The sequence below is a fragment of the Dasypus novemcinctus genome, chromosome 10 (assembly GCF_030445035.2).
Source record: "Dasypus novemcinctus isolate mDasNov1 chromosome 10, mDasNov1.1.hap2, whole genome shotgun sequence".
Lineage (NCBI taxonomy): Eukaryota > Metazoa > Chordata > Mammalia > Cingulata > Dasypodidae > Dasypus > Dasypus novemcinctus.
Window position 1 is genome coordinate 108,945,991 of NC_080682.1, and position 16,866 is coordinate 108,962,856.

At 60.4% G+C, this 16,866-nt stretch overlaps 1 protein-coding gene across 1 annotated transcript in view; it reads left to right on the forward strand.

Moving 5' to 3' along the window:
• Positions 1-12,040, forward strand: part of UVRAG (UV radiation resistance associated) — a 402,827-nt gene extending 390,787 nt beyond the window's left edge. The window contains exon 15 of the mRNA XM_058305987.2: positions 11,799-12,040. Within this exon, the coding sequence (XP_058161970.1) occupies positions 11,799-11,844 (46 nt within the window). The 3' untranslated portion in view covers positions 11,845-12,040. The remainder of the gene's footprint in view (positions 1-11,798) is intronic.
• The last annotated feature ends 4,826 nt before the right edge of the window (positions 12,041-16,866 follow it).

The window sequence follows — 16,866 nt, forward strand, 5'->3', positions numbered from 1 at the left end:
AAATGTGGTCAAAAGATTGGAAAAACAAACAGATCCTTGGAGACCTGAGGGATAATATCAAGAGATCCAAAATATGTACAATTGGGACACCAGAAAAAGAGAATGGAGAGAAAGGGCATGTTGGGGGTCAAATGGTGCCCCCCAAAAGACCTGTTGGAGTCTTAACTCCCGGTACTGGTGCATGTGTCCTTATTTGGAAGTAGGGTCTTTGCAGATGTAATTAAGATTTAAGTTAAGATGACACCATACTGGACCAAGTGGGCCCTAAACTCAATCACTGGTGTGCTTATAAGACATGCAGGCACACACAGAGGGAGCACGGCCATGTGAGGATGCAGGCAGAGACTGAAGTGACACATCTACAAGCCAAGGAATGCCCAGATGTCCAGGAGCCACCAGAAGCCAGGAGAGAGGCGTGGGCCAGATTCTCTCCCAGAGCCTCCTGAAGGAAGCAACCTTGACAACACTTTGGTTTTTGGATTTCTAGCCTCCAGAAAGATGAACCAGTAGGCCTGAGTCTGAGCTGCTTTAAGCCACCCAATTGGTGATAGTTTGTTACGGCAGCCTTAGGAAACTAATACGGGGCAGAAAAATGTACTTGAATAAATACTGACCAAACACATCCCAAAATTGGTGACGTTTCAAGAGCCAAGAATCTCAACAAATCCCAAGCAGGACAAATACAAAGAAAATAACTTTCAGCCATCTAATAGTAAAACTGTTAAAAGTCAAAGATAAAAAGAAAATCTTGAGAGCTGTAAAAAAAAAAAAGTATTTTACATACAGGAGAACAGTGATACAATTAGCCAATTTTGCATCAGAAACAAGGAAAGTCAGAAGATACTGTAACAATATGTTCAAAGTATTGAAAGAAAAAAACTATCACCAATAATTCAAATTTAACAAATCTATCTTTAAAAAATGAAGGTAAAATTAAGACATTTTAAGATAAACAAAAATTGAGATTTATTACCAGGAAATCTATATAAGAAATGCTAAAGGAAGATCTTCAAGCTAAAGGGAACTTGGATCTTCAATGGAAAGAACTGATGGCATTGATAAATATGTGGGTCCATTTAAAGATTACATATATTTGTGGGTTATAAAGTATAATATGTACTAATATATGACATTAACAGCATTAATGAAAGTAAGATTAAACAGAGATATACTATTGCAGCACTCCTAAATTTACCTGAAGTAATTCATTATTTTTTTAAAAGATTTATTTATTTTATTATTTTTATTTCTCTCTCCTCCCCCCTCCCCATTGTCTGTTCTCTGTGTCCCTTCCCTGTGTGTTCTTCTATGGCTGCTTGCCTTCTTGTCAGGCAGCACTGGGAATCTGTGTCTCTTTTTTGTTGCGTCATCTTGCTGTGTCAGCTCTCTGTGTGTGCTGTGCCACTCCTGGGTGGGCTGCGCTTTTTTTGCATGGGGTGGCTCTCCTTGCGGTGTGCACTCCTGGTGCATGGGGCACCTTTACATGGGGGCCACCCCTGCATGGCACAGCACTCCTTGCATGCAGTAGCATTGCACGTGGGCCAGCTCATCACACAGGCCAGGAGGCCCTGGGATTGAACCCAGGACCTCCCATGTGATAGGCAGACGCTCTATCAGTTGAGCCACATCTGCTTCCCTGAAGTAATTCATTATTAACTCTACATAGATTATGATAAATTAAAGGTGCATATTGTAATCCCTAGAGCAGCCACTGAAAAATTATGCAAAGATATTGCTAGAAGCTGAACAGAAATGGAATAAAATAGAACACTAAAAATATTGGGGGAGGTGGATGTGGCTCAAGTGATAAGGCCTCACCTACCATATGAGAAGACCCAAGTTCAATCTCTGGGACCTCCTGGTGAAAAAGAAGAAGAGAAAACATGCCTGCGTGGTGAGCCAATGCCTGCATGGCAAGCCAAGTGCCTACATGGCAAGCCAGTGCCCGTGCCGAGTGCCTGCATAAGTGCCCGCATGGTGAGCCAATGTCCTCACAAGTGAGTCATACAGCAAGATGATGACACAACAAAAGAGATGAAGGGAAGAGTCAAGGTGAAGCACAGCAGAGACCAGGAACTGAGGTGGGGCAATGGATAGGGAACCTCTCTCCACATCAGAGGTCCCCAGGATTGAATCCCAGTGAATCCTAGAGGAGATAGACAAGAAGAGAAGACAAAAAGAGAAGTAGATACAGAAGATCACAAGTAAATGGACACAGACAGCAAAAAACAAAACAAACAAACAAAAAAAACAGCAGGGCAGGGGTGGGGCAAAAGAAAATAAAAAGTATTGGATTAACATAAAATAAAGTGGGAAGAAGAAACTGAGAAATAAAATTCAGCTGAGACAAATAGAAAACTAATAGCAAAATGGCAAACAATCATTTCAATAATTACAGTAAATAAAATGGAATGAATATTCCAATCAAAAGGGAGAGATTTTCAGACTGGAGAGAAAAGTGAACAGCGAGAACAAAGTCAATGCTGCCTGAAAGAGACACGATTCAGGCACAGAGACGGAAACAGGCTGGGAAGAGATACATTGAGCCAACGGTAAGCAGGACGCAGCTGGAGTGGCCACATTAATATCGGTAAGGTCCACTTGAGAGTGAGGATATTACCAGGCATAAAGAGAAATATTTCATAATAGCAAAATGAGGGTCATACGCCGAGAAGATAGAAGGATTATAAATGTACATTTTCAATGGGTGCAGTATTATATACAAGTTTCGCCTCGATAACGTTGATTTTTAAAGAGTGCAGTAGATGGTGAGGAGTGGAAGGGTGGAAGGGGCCAGTGCTAGCCCAGGTGGCTTAGACTGGACTAGAGGAGGGTGGAGGCTGTAACGCACGGGAAAGGCTCAGCAGGGCTTGGGGGAGACAGGCTGAGCTCAGGATTGGCCGTGTCGGGTTTGAGGGGCCCGTGGACCCTCAGGAGCAGCTGCTGGAGGTGCGGCTGAGCGGGCAGGGGTTTTGCCGGGGAGAAAGCGTGGGGTGGGGGAAGTGGGTCCAGCACTGAGCCCTGGGCCTCCTTTAGAGGTGGGAGAGCAAGGAGGAGTCCTCTTAGGGGACTGAACAGAAGTGGCCGGAGCGGTGGGAGGGAGCTGGGAAGGCAGGAGGAAAGGGTGTGGGAAGGAAAAGGCCTGGGCAGCCCCCGGCGGTGCTGCAGGAGGCAGAGGACAGGGCCCAGGGCCCTGCCCAGGAGCTGGGGGGTCCCGGAGGGCAGCGTCTCAGAGCGCAGCCCGGGGTGGTGGCCAAGCAGCTGGGGTGGTGGCCGAGCAGCTGGGGTGGTGGCCGAGCAGCTGGTGGTGGTGGTTGAGCAGCTGGGGGTGGTGGTTGAGCAGCTGGGGGTGGTGGTTGAGCAGCTGGGGGTGGTGGCCGAGCAGCTGGGGTGGTGGCCGAGCAGCTGGGGGGGGGGGTTGAGCAGCTGGGGGTGGTGGCCGAGCAGCTGGGGGTGGTGGCTCTGCAGCTGGGGTGGTGGTTGAGCAGCTGGGGGTGGTGGTTGAGCAGCTAGGGTGGTGGCCGAGCAGCTGGGGGTGGTGGTTGAGCAGCTGGGGGTGGTGGCCGAGCAGCTGGGGTGGTGGCTCTGCAGCTGGGGGTGGTGGCCGAGCAGCTGGGGGTGGTGGCCGAGCAGCTGGGGGTGGTGGCCGTGCTCTGCCCTCCGCGGGGCGTGCTCGCCAGGCAGGCGGGCAGTGGGCGAGCCTTTCCTGAGCCCGGCCTGGGGCACCATCCTTTGCTGTTGATCCTTGGGACACGGAGCTGACCCAATCCAGTCCCTGCCCCCCCGAGCACCCAGGCCAGCCCCACAGGTGGGTAATTGCATTGCCCTGTTGGTACTAATCGCTGTGAGACCTCCTGAACTTTGGAGGTGAGATGGGGAGCAGGGAGAAACCTCTAAGGGGGTCATAAAGGACGCGTAGATGGTGAGTGGGAGGTCAGGTTTGTTCTGCGTGATCCGAGGGGTAACCTGTGGGTGGAGGGGCCAGGGAAGCAGAGTTCCACTCCACACATGGCTTCTCACAGCTGTGCCTGCCCAGGGCTGCCTGAAGAGGTGATGAGCCCCCCGTCTGTGGGAGGGGTCATCGGGGTGCAAGCCTGCCAGGGTCGTCGCCTGCGCAGCTGCAGCCCTGGCGGTTTTACCAGATGCAGCGGCCCAGCTGCAGAGGCCTGGCTGCGCCTGGCTGGGCCTGGTGTCACCCCGCGCCAGCCTCCGAGGCGCCACCTCTGAGACGCACCTCAGGGTGGGGAGGCCTGGGAAGGGCTGGTTTTCAGACCCCTGGGAAACACACAGGCAGAGGCTCGGAGAGGAGAGGGAGGCCGGGGCCCGGGCCTGCAGTCCCTGGTCAGGGTCCCACCACTTACAGCCAGGGACAGCGGCGTGCAGCGGCTCCAAGAGGGACCTCTGGGTGGGAACAGGGCAGGTGCAGATCTGAGGGCGCGCAGCCCTGACGACGGGGAGGGCCCTCGCCGAGGAAATGGACAAGCGCAGACCCCGGCGTCGGGCAGAGCCAGGCCCGCGCCGAGCCACGGGAGTGCGTAACGGGCGATGCCGGCCGAGGGGCGCAGGGGTGCACCTGCGTACGCAGACCCACGCGTGGCTTTCTAAAGACACGGAAACCCTGATAAACTTCATTTCGTACCATTGTCCTCAAAGAGGAGAAACGAATGGCTCAAGTGTAAACATGCCGCTCTCTCCAGGAGCTCCCCGACGGGAGAAAACTTCCATTTTGCATTTGCTCTGACGAGGCCCAGACCTTCCGTTTGTAATTTCACACAGTCGCAGGGTTGGGAGGACTTGACTCCTGGCCCTTCCCGTTAAAAACCTTGATCCGCCCCGGGGGTCAGGAAGTCGGTGAGCCTCCCTGGGGGCCAGCGCGCCCCGAGACGGCCAGGAACGTGAGTAGGTCCCACTCCCCGGGCGCAGCGCCCTCCACCCTCTTCCCCGCCGGGCTCCCGCGGGGAGGGCCCTGACCGGGCAGGGGGCAGTGATAAGCGCCTCCTTCCCGCCAGCCCTGTTTCCCATTATCATTCTTTTCCACGTTCCTCCAGACCAACCTTCCTCAGATCCCTTTCAGCGCTGCGTCTGGATCTTCTCTGGAGACGCCCCCACTCGGGTCCTTCCTCCCCCCACCCCGAGGCCAGTGCCTGGGCCCCATCTGGCTGCTCGAGGCTGCGCCCGAGGCCGTGGGACGTGGCGGTCCAGCCAGGGGCCGCGAGCTCCTGGGGTTCCCAGCGAGTGGTGAGGGCCTGGCCCAGGCTTGACCGGATGCCCCGGCAAGGGGCAGCGGCACTCGGGGAGGCTCAGCGCCCACTGCCCCTGGGCTCTAGCAGGCGAATTCACAGGCAGGGGCCGTCCTACCGCGGAAAAGCTGCTCCTCAAGGGCAGGACTGGGCTCTCCCCAGGGGGCCGACCCACCCCAGGGCCCTCCCCGAGGTCACCCACCCCAGCCTCTGCACAGGGACGTCCTCCCCGCATCGCTGCAGCCCTGGGACGCCGCGCCGAGGTTCTTTCCTCACGTGCTGCGTGCATTTTCCTTTTTTTTTTTTTAAGATTGACTGATTGATTGATTGATTTTATTTCTCTCCCCTCCCCTCTCAGTTGTCTGTTCTCTGTCTATTTGCTGCATCTTCTTTGTCTGCTTCTATTGTTGTCAGCAGCACAGGAATCTGTGTTTCTTTTTGTTGCGTCATCTTGTGGTGTCAGCTCTCCGTGTGCGTGGCACCATTCCTGGGCAGGCTGCACTTTCTTTCGCGCTGGGCGGCTCTCCTTACAGGGCGCACTCCTTGCGCGTGGGACTCCCCTACGTGTGGGACACCCCTGCGTGGCAGGGCACTCCTTGCGCGCATCAGCACTGCGCGTGGGCCAGCTGCACACGGGTCAAGGAGGCCTGGGGTTTGAACTGCGGACCTCCCATGTGGTAGACGGACGCCCTAACCACTGGGCCAAGTCCACTTCCCCGCCGCGTGCATCTTGAACAGCATTTGCCAGTTTGCAGGGTACATCTGCATCTCTCCTTCCCGCTGAGTCTTGGCCACGCTGTACTGTGCATCCCATGAGGTGCAAATCCACTCCCACTTCACTGGCGAAGAAACCAAGCCTCAGAGGTTATCGAAGCGATAAGGGGCACTGATGGCGCACACCCGGGCTGTCCCCATCCTCCTGGGGCCCTGCAGGGGGCCGGGCTGGCAGGGAACACACATCTGAGTTGCTAATTTGGGTTGCTGGTGAAAGTGGGGGTGAATGAACGGTGCCACCCTTCGGTGGGGCGTTTTCAGGTCCCAGGACAGACGTGCGCTGGCTGCGAGGCAGAGGCGCGGGCTGGGCCGTCTCTGGCCGCAGGTTCTCAGGGTTTGCTCCTGATTGGTGGGGTGGCCTCCCCCATGCCTGGCCCAGGGGGTCTCTGGAGAGGTCGGCAGGTGCCTGAGCGTGCGGGGCCTCGGTGCGGGGGAAGGAGCTGGCACAGAACCCGAGCTCGGAGGGTCTTTCAGGAGAGCGAGCGCTGGGCCCGGCCTCCACGCAGGCCAGGCCCTGGGCCAGGCCCTGGGCCCCGGGCACCGTGCCCGCGCTGCCCGCGGCAGCTGCCAGCGGGCTCAGGGCAGGCCTGGACCGGGCCAGGTCAAGAGTTGTGGTTCCTGGACGGGCCTTCCGTTCCGTGCCCTGGACCTGGGTTCTCCTCCACCGAGTAGGGCTGAGCTCCCCTGCCTGGCTTCTAGGGGCGCAGACACACATCTCTTAGATGCCCCATTTGCTAAAGGGGCAGGGAGCCCTCCCTGTCTGCCCGCCCATGGTCACGGGCAGTAACAGTGGGTGCAGAAGCCATTTTGCAAATTGTAAAAGGCAGAACTCATGGGGTATTGTTGTGCTGAGCAGGGAGAGGGGAGACTTCTCTCTGCAGCCAGGCAAGCCTGCAGTGGTAGTGTTTATCGGTTTCCAGGAGTTCCTTGTTCAGTCACTCATCCATCCCTCTGTCCGTCCAGCAGTCCCCCATCCCTGCCCTGGACAGTGTGACGGGGACCCCACGCTGGGCCCACCACCCAGGGCAGGTCCAGTAATCACTCAGGGCCCCACCCCGCCCTTTTGCAAATGTGGAAACTGAAGCCAGAGAGGGGAGGGGGCAGGAGGGGGCCCTCGGGGGCCTAAACGGGCTGCAGACCCGCGGCCTGACCTCAGCTCCAGCCTGCCCAACCTGCGCCCCGCGTCCCTGCCCTCAGCCGGCGGGGTCTCTTGGGCTGGCAGAGTGCGGGGGCCAGGTCCCCTTCCGGCTGGGGGCAACCCAGCCGTGCCCTGCAGCTCAGGCCCCAGGCGGGCGGGGGGACAGAGCCAGGGCCGGCGCGGGAAGGGCGAGGGCCAGCTCTGCTCCGCAGCGCCTGATGTTATCTCTGGCCTTGGCTCAGCCCTCGGAGCAGGATGCAGCTTTCAACACCTCCCTCCCCTCGGACAGCCGGGGCTTTTCGTGTTTCTCACGGCACGGAGCGGCCTGGTAGAGGGCTGGGCCTGAGCAAGGGGGGCCCCGCCGCGGCCGCTCCCACCCCAGCGGGGTCTGCGTCAGACCCTGACGGTCCCTACAGGAGGAGAGGGACAGGGTCACAGTTATGCCGCCGGCTACCCCCTCCCCCACGCCCCTCCTGTCCCCTCCCAGCGCCCGTTCAAGGAACTCAACCCCCGTGTGTTAGTGATTTATTTAGACTCCGCTCATCCCACTGGCGGGTGACCGACCCCCGCCCCACCCCAGGCCCCGGGGCCGTTTTCCTCTCCAGTGCGTAGGGCCTGGCCCGGCTCCAGGCCCTCCAGATGGCAGGAGCTCTGTGGGGCGCCGCAGGCTTGCAGGGACCCCAGGATCTCACTCCTGTGGTCCAGCCAACCCCCTCATGTACCGTGGACCCCCCTCCCCAACCCTGCTGGACCCCCCCCCCTTGCCCACCTTAAACATGGCTGACCTTTAAGAGCTGGAGGCTGTCTTCGGGACCCCTGAACCCAGCCTTCCCATTTAACAGACGGGCAGCTAGAGGCCAAGAAAGGGCCAGTCCAGAAGCAAAGCGGCGGCCCCGGCCCCCCGGCCAGCAGAAAGGCTTAAAAGGTTAGGGAGGCCTTTGAGATGATGCATCGTCTCGTGGAATCCTCACCCAAGCCTCCCACCAGGAGAGAATTGATAGCCCTGTTTTACAGGTGGGCTGGCAGGGCTAGGCCTGGGGAAGGAGTCCGCGTGTGCGCGCTGCGCGTTGCGGGGGCGTGCAGGGCTGGGGCTGGGGTGCACCCCTGTTCCCCAGTTCCAGGGAAGCCATCCAGAGAGCCCTGTGGGGGAAGCCCCTGCCCCCCTGCCCTCGGCCCCTCCACCAGGCCTGACACATGCATGGGGGGAGCTGGCCAGCTCTCCCACAGGAGCCTGCAACCAGGGGGCACCCTGCGGTGGGGGCCCTCGTGCTGTGGCCTGAGAAATTCACTCGCCCCTCGGAGCTCCTCCTCCAAGATTCATGGTGACCAGTGAGCTTTGGCTCCTGAGACCTCCAGTCCCAAAGGGGAGCAGGTAAGAAGCTTCTGAGTTTCTGGGTCTTCTAAGCAAGTGCTCATCCCTTATCTCTCCCCCAACTGACCTCTCCAAAGCAGGCAGAGGAGAGGACCCTTCGTACGGGATGGGGAAACTGAGGCCCAGGAAGTTGCAGAGACTGGCACTGGCTTGCTGTGCGACTCTGGGCAAATAAACTTCCCTTTCTGGGCCAGTTTGTTCATCTTGCACTGAGGCAGGGGTCCTTAACCTTTTTTGTTCCAAGGACCCCTTTGCCAGTCAAGTGAACACCACGGACCCCTTCCTAGGTCCACACTGCACTGTGTATTATTTAATAAATAGATCACCCCTGCAGCAACACGTCCCTACAAGAGTTTTTTTTTTCATTTTTATTCAAGCACACGGACCCCTTGTTAAGAAACCCTGCCCTAAGGGGGTGGGGAGCAGTGAGATCATATACCCTCTAGGGGCCCTCTCTTCCCAGCAGCTGCACCCCCCAGGGCCCAGCGTGAGGCCAGCTGCCGGCATCAGAACCCACTGTGGGGAGGAGGATTTGGCTCAACTGATAGAGCATCTGCCTACCACATGGGAGGTGCAGGGTTCAAACCCAGGGCCTCCTGGCCCATGTGGTGAACTGGCCCTTGTGCAGTGCTGATGCGTGCAAGGAGTGCCGCGCCATACAGGGGTGTCCCCTGCGTAGGGGAGCCCCACGCACAAGGAGTGCGCCCTGTAAGGAGAGCAGCCCCACGCGAAAGAAGTGCAGCCTGCCCAGGGGTGGCGCTGCGCACACGGAGAGCTGACACAGCAAGATGATGCAGTCAAAAGAAACACAGATTCCGGGTGCCGCTGATAAGGATAGAAGCGGTCACAGAAGGACACACAGCGAGTGGACACAGAGAGCAGACAAATGGGAGGTGGGGGGAAGGGGAGAGAAAAAAATAAAAAATCTTAAAAAAAAAGAACCCACTGGTGTGCAGATGGCATGGGTGCTCCGCTGAGCACCTGCTGTATGCCAGGTGCAGAATCAAGCCCCACCTGCCCCCACTCAAGCCTCAGGCCCTTGTGGGGGCAGCGTGAGCACCCCTGTGTGGCTGGTGGAGGCTCAGAGCAGTTAAGTGACTTACCTGCCACGCAGCTGTGTGGGCACCCCAGTGTCACCCTCCCGGGCCGCTTGCTCCAGCAGGCGACTGGCCAGGGTGGCAGGGGGGCTATGATCAGGGCAGGGGCAGCCGGTTCTGCCCGCCACTTGCAGAAACTGGGCTGGGGCCCAGGTGTTTAACTGGGGGCTCGGGAGCGGGTGGGGGGACTCTGGGGGGACTTCTCCATCTGGGTCTGCGGACCTCTCCCCTCTTCCCCCAGAAAATCTTTCCTGCTCTGAGCCCGCAGAACCCCTCCCAGGCTGGCAGTGTCCGTGTGCCGAGGGAGAATGCGGTCCCCGGGGCCCTCCACCCCTGGGCGTGAGGGGAGGGTGGGCTGGGCTGGGCCGGAGCCCCCTGCCCACTGCCCGCGTCGTGCTCAGCTCTGGCCTCTGGGGGGCTTCGATGCCTCCCTGGGCACCCAGCAGGCAGGACCTCCTGCCGGGTTAGCGCCGCTGCCAGGAGGCTCCTGACACAGACGGAGCCCCATGTCCTGGCCCCTAGCCCGCCGTCGGGAAGTGTCTCCCACGGTCGGGAAGTGTCTCCCGCGTGGCCTGTGGACCCGTGGAGGCAGCCGGAGCGGAGAGGGTGTGGTGCTGCTCGGCCTGGCTGAAATCCCTGCGCCACAATCGACGGGCGTGAGGCCGGGGGCAGATCCCGCCACTGCCCTGAACACTGGGTAGTGAGGGGGCTCGGGGCCCTCTGAGGTGTCGGTGGGCTCCTAGCTGGAGCGCGCTTAGCCCGGCCACGGCCCGGGCTGTCCTCGTGGCCGTGACGAGCCTTCGTCCCCTCTGGGCTGTGGCCGCCCTTCCTACCTGGCCTCACCCGAGCGCTGGGACTCGACCTCTGCAAGAGGCAGAAGGCAAGGCCCCCGAGGAGGGGCCCCGGCCTGCCACGGGCCACTCTCCCTGCTGTCTGACATCTGTGACACCCACTGTCTTCAGGGCAGAGCTGTGGTGTGCAAGCGACGGGAATGAAAACTAAGGTGTTCAGCAGAGCTGCTGTTCCTGCTCTACACTTCGTTGGACTTGCCCAGGTCAGCTAACAAGGAGATAAGGATGGTCAGCCCCCACGGCGGGGAACTGCGAGAGTCTACAGCTGCGAGCAGGAGAATGCCACCCATCAGCCATGTGGGGTCTAACGCCCCTCCCAATTTAGAGGTGGAGAGGACATCACCATCCCAGGGTCCACAGGATGGAGGAATAGAGTGTGGATTAGAGTGGACTGACTGATACTCTATTATGGAACTGTTGTAATTAGTAATGGAAGAAACTGTAGCATTGATGTGGAGAAAGTGGCCACGGTAGCTGCTGAGGGTAGGGAGAGGGAAGAAGAGTTATGATGTGGGGGCATTTTCAAGACTTGGAGTTGTCCTGGGTGGTGCTGCAGGAACAGATGCTGGACATTGTATGTCCCCCCCCATGGCCCACTGGGTGGACTGGGGGAGAGCGTAAACTACAATGTAAACCATTATCCATGTGGTGCAGCAGGGCTCCAAAATGTATTCATCAAATGAAATGAATGTGCCACGATGATGAAAGAGCTTGTTGATGTGGGAGGAGTGGGGTGAGGGTGTGGGGGTATATGGGGACCTCTTATATTTTTTGAATGTAACATTGAAAAAAAATAGAGATACGCTATAAAAAAAAACATAAGAGGTTCCCATATATTCCACTCCCTACCCTCTCACCCCCATCATTTTTTAAACTGTATCCTTTTGAAGACACATAGATGACAAAATTACATTAAAAAATATAAGAGGCTCCCATATATCCCCCCACCTCACTCCTCCCACATCAACGACATCTTCCATCATTGTGGCACATTCATTGCATTTGGGGAATACGTTTTGGAGCACTGCTGTATGTCTGGGTTATAGTTTACATGGTGGTTCACACTCTCCCCCAGTCCATTCAGTGGGTTATGGCAGAATATATAATGCCCAGCATCTGTCCCTGCAATATCATTTAGGACAACTCCAAATCCCGAAAATGAAATGCCCCCATATCACATCTCTTCTTCCCTCTCCCTGCCCTCAGCAACTACTGTGGCCACTGTCTCCGCATCGATGCTACAGTTTCCTCCATTGCTAGTCACAATAGCTCGATAGTGGAACACCAGCAAGTCCACTCTAATCCATATTTTGTTCCTCCATCCAGGCTTCACTTTTCAACTAAGGCCCAGCGGAGCGCCTGGGTGCTGTGATTCTTAATGAGACGGGCAGGTGAGAAACGATGCCTATTACTACGACATCTTTGCGCAGCGTTCTGGAGCCTCGAGCCTTCCTAAGAACAAGCCAGGAAGTCAGGAGCACCTTGCAGGAGGCGGAGACGGCCTTTGGAAATAATTATGTATTTGTTTTCTCCCACGATGGAGCCGCTTTCAAATAAAATATTTTCACATTGTGAAAACAAGCAAACGAAAAGGTGGCCCCACCGTTAGGGCTGGCGCAGGGTGGCAAGGTCAGTTCCTCTGTCTCCAGCCCTTCCTCTGAGAGGTCCTCGGGGGCTGGGTGGAGAGAAGGGCCTAGAAAGGTTTCCGGGATGAGGACTGAATGGCCGCAGAGTGAGGTCACAGAGTCCCTGGGACCTGGGTGTGGTCTGGCAGGCGGCAGGGTGCCCTGGAGGTTCTGGCTACTGGGGGAAGCCACCTGTCAACTCTGGGAAAAGGGCCGAGGCTAGGAGATGCCAAGGGCCTGTCCCGGGGGCGAGTGGCTGGGCCGCCCGGAGGCCACGGGGCAGCTGGGGACCGTGATGCACGGCCCATGCCTGGTCCCCTGGCCAGTGGCCTAGACCCCAGGCCTGGCGGGCTCCTTCCTGTTCTGCCTTCCTGAGTCCCCCCTGGTGAATGAAGGGTTGGGTGTGGCAGGGGTCAGGGACAGAGCCCGGGGGCATCACTGTCGGCCATCACAAAGGCCAGCTGCGGCCCAGGTGGCAGCAGCACGGCTGGGCCTGAGCCCGTGGGTAAAGCCAAGCAGCGCCCTCCTCAGGGGACCCCAGCCCGCTGCACTGAGGCTGGCGCCCACCTCCTGCGCCCCTGGTGAGCGGCCCAGAACTGTGTGCGGCAGGAGCCCGGGCCCCCGATTCCCTGCAGGATGGCGACTTCCTCTGGCGACGTGGACAGGGCAGGGGGGCAGCGGGGACGCCAGGCACCTGTCTGCCCTCCGCCCACAGGCCTGAGGCGTAGACAAGGCGGAAGCTGGCCGTGTCCGCGGCAGCAGAGGCCCCTGGGCCTGCGAGGGGGAGGGGAGCCAGGCCCGGGGCTCTCCCCGAACCTTAATCTCTCCAGCTAGGGGAATGACAGCGAAGTAAAAGCCACGGACTGGAGAGCCAGGCCCGCTTCCCGCGCCCCCCCCCTCCCATTATTGCAGGTGGGGGAGGGACGCAGGGGAGGCGGGCTCCAGCCCCTCGGACGCCAAGCTGCCCCGGCAGCCTCTGCCACCCGCGCCCGGCCAAAACGCTCGCCTCTCCTTTCCAGGGTGCTGGGGGAGCCGGACGGCGGGGGGGGCCAGGAGACCCTGGGAGCCTGGGTGGGCAGGGCGGGCTTCCTGGGGACAGAAAGGGTGTCTGGGCAAAGAGCGCTGGTGAGCGCCTGCTCGGGCGCGGCCCCCACCTTCACTCAGCCCCCCCAGTGCTGGCCGAGCCGCTGCCCTCCCCAGGCCAGCCCCCACCTTCACTCAGACCCCCAGTGCTGGCCGAGCCGCTGCCCTCCCCAGGCCGGCCCCCACCTTCACTCAGCCCCCCCCAGTGCTGGCCGAGCCGCTGCCCTCCCCAGGCCGGCCCCCACCTTCACTCAGCCCCCCCCAGTGCTGGCCGAGCCACTGCCCCCCCCAGGCCTGGCCCCCACCTTCATTCCACGTCCCCCAGTGTTGGCTGAGCCGCTGCCCTCCTCAGGCCTGTCCCCCACCTTCATTCAACCCCCCCCGCCGCAGTGTTGGCCGAGCCGCTGCCCTCCCCAGGCCCCCACCCCCGGGGGAACGCGGCCTGCCCCTCTGCCTCCGCCTCCGGTTCAATCCTGCGGGGACGGTGTGGGCTTGGCACCCCCAGTTTGGGTCCGAGAGAGCCAGGGACAGTCTGACGTGGACCTGATTCCTCTCGGGGGCCCAGGGACAGACTACAACACCATCTCCTGGACCGTCATCCCACCTGCAGGGGAAGGCAGAGACGGGAGCCCCTTCTGCTCCCCCCGCCAGCTTCGGGGTGTGTGTGTTGGGGCTGGGAGAGAAAAGCAGGTGCACGGCGGGCAGCCCGGAGGGGTCCCACGCTGCGTCCTGAGGCCAGGCCGGCTGCTCCCGGGGGGGCCCGTGGGAGAAGGACCTGAGAGGAGGGTGGGCGCTGGCCCAGGGCGCGAGGACGGCCTTTCCCAGGGCACCAGAGAACACGGGCACCTGCCGCTGGGTATGCCCCTCCACGGTCTGGATTCTGAAGTCCCAGAGGAGGACAAACGCGGTGCTGGGCCACGGAGCGGCTGGTCGGAGCTGAGGCCCGGGGGGAGGTGTCCGAGGAGGCCCCCTGTCCCCCCGCCGCCCCTGCCCCCTGCACTCACCGCTGGGCCGGCTGGTCGGGTGAGGCTTAGGCGGCGTTGGGGCCCGGAGCGCCACCCAGGACCTACTAGAACTTGGTTTGAACCGCCTAGAATGCCCTCGAGACTGATTAACTCCACCTTGGGTGACCTCGCCGCAGACCCAGGCCCATCCTTCCCGCATCTTGACATTTTCTGCGGTTTTTATTTTTGGGGAGCAGGAAGGGTGACTTGGAGGTGCAGAGACCTCGAAGCGCAGACCACCCGAAAGTCCGAGTTTCCCCCTGGAGTCCTCGTGGCAAGTGGACAACCGGACCCCAGCCCAGCCCTTCCGGGTCGGACACGACACCAGGGGGCGCGCTGTGCATCCCGCAGGGGGCTTTTGGGGCAGGCGTGGCCTGCGCTGGGCACCGCATTTGTCGGCGCCACGCGTGAGGTGGGTGGACACACGACCACGCAGGGACGACCCACGGGCCTGAACGAAGGTGCCCACTGCCCACTTCCAATCTGCACCTCTTCGTCCTTTTACAAACCAGCAGCAGCCACCGAGGAACGGGGCCTGACCTCAGCGCCCGGGAGGCCGGGAGGGCGTCCTGAGGGCCCAGCGGCTCGGGCGCGCTGTCAGCTGAGCAGAGGGAGGGGGTGGTGGGGCCAGGCCGCTGGACGTGCGCCCTGCGGTGGTCCGGCCGCAGCCCTACCCGCTAGCCACGCGCTGGGTGCGGGCACGCGTGAACCGCCCCCGCCACCGCGGGCGGCTGGTGGGTGCACATGCTGGCTGGGCTGTGCGGCCCTTCCCACCAGCCCCACTCCCCCCTCTGGGCCTCCCCAGGTCAAGTTCACGGTGAAGGGGGGAGGCGAGCCGTGCAGCCCGCCCTGGGGATCCCATGGGAGCCCAGTTATTTACTGGAAACAGTGAGGGACGAATTCTTGGCGGCTTCGGTCTGTGCGAATCAGAGACACGACTCAGCTCAAGTCTGGTTTTGATCAGTTCCAACTTAACGGATGGCTCGTTAAATCTGAGCCGAGGAGGCCTCCTTCTCTGGAACCCCCCTCCAGCCCTCCCCTCCCGCATCAGGGCTGGGAAGGCCCTTGGAGAGCAGTAAGCACAGCCCACCCGTCGTGCAGGTGGGAGGCGGGGGCCCCGAGGGACCTCCCCAAGGACGCGGTGGGTGCTGCATCCTGGAACCGTATCCTGGGGCTCCTTGCGCTGAGCAGATTCGGTCCAGAGACGTTCTCCTGGCACGCAAGCGCCTCAGTCCCAGCTTTCCAGCATTTCTCCCCTCTCCAATCCGGATGCTTCCACCGGCTTTCCCTGGCTACACCCCCCCCCCCACCCCGCCCTTTGCGGCTGGAGACCCAGCCTGGGTGACAGGAGAGGCATCTAGGTCTCCACGTCCTCATCTGTAAAATGGGATAGTCATGACACGAGCACCCACTTCAGTGACGAAGGCAAGGCCAGGCCCTTCTCTGGCACCCAGTAGGTGCTCTTTTCTGAACTGCAATCTACCTCCCTCCAGCCTCATCCTCAGGCCCCTCCGTCCCCCTTTCCCAAGGCCTGGCCCGCCAGCTGGGGTCACCGGTCAGTGGGGCTGGCCCAGCTGCCAGCCTCAGCCCCAAAGCCCCTGATGCTCCCCCCAGCCCGGGTGGCCGGAGCCTGGCTGGCAGGGTCCAGGCCGTGTTGAATGTGCCTGCCCGGTGTCCTGCTCGGAAATACACACCCACTCACAGGACCTGGGGCCCCCACCTGGCATTCGGAGCCCCCCAGCCTCGGCCCCAGGAGCCCCTGCTCCCGCCCAGCCCTGCTGTCCTCTCAACCCCTCCACCTCCTTCAGCCACCCCGGCCTGTGGCCCACACTGTCTCCTCCTCCCACAGAGCCCGCCAGAGTCAAGTCCACAAGTTCCTGCCTCTAGTTCACAAACGACTCTCATATAGGGCCCCTCGTTTTACCCCCACCGCACCTTGTGAGGCAGGTGCTATTGGGGTGGTACCAGCTTGGCAGATGGGGCCACTGGGGCTTGGAGAGGCGAAGCCATTGGCCGTCGCTGGCAAGCAGGGCCTGGAATCCCCATCTCTCTGCTCGGCCACGGGCTCAGCCACGCGGGTTCCAAGCCTCAGAAAGCCCGGGAGTCAGGCTGGAAGGAGCCTGGGAAGACGGTGCGTTAATCTAAGTAAGCTTCAGAGGAATTCTCCATTCGGGGATCCTAAGGCTCGGAATCTCGGAGCAGGGAAACTACAGCTGGAGGATTCTGGGTGGCACTGAGCCCACCCCCCTCCCCAGCAGGCCCGGCCCTTCTCAAGCCCCGCAGGGCTGAGCTCCCCCTCCCACCGGCAGCCCTCGCAGCTCCGACTGGAAGAAGGTCTTTCCTTCTGTGGCACTGAGGGCGGCTGGCACCTCTCCCGGCCCCTCGGGGGGGTGGGCAGCAGCTGAAGCCCCTGAGTCCTCTTCCCGCTGGGGCGGGGGTGGGCGGCAGGAAGCCCAGCCCCTCCTGCCCCTGAGGCGGGGCCCCCACGACGTCCCTGCCCCATTAGAAAATCGGAGCGGGCAGCGAGGGGCTGACGGGCCTGCGGCTCGCTCCACGCAGCCGCCGCGAGGAGCTGGGGAAGCCCAGGTGACCTCTGGCTGCCCCCGCCTCCCCTGGGGCCGCGGCGCCTGCAGCTCCTTCTGAGCACTGATTAACAGCTGGGGTGCACCTGGTGGGCAGATG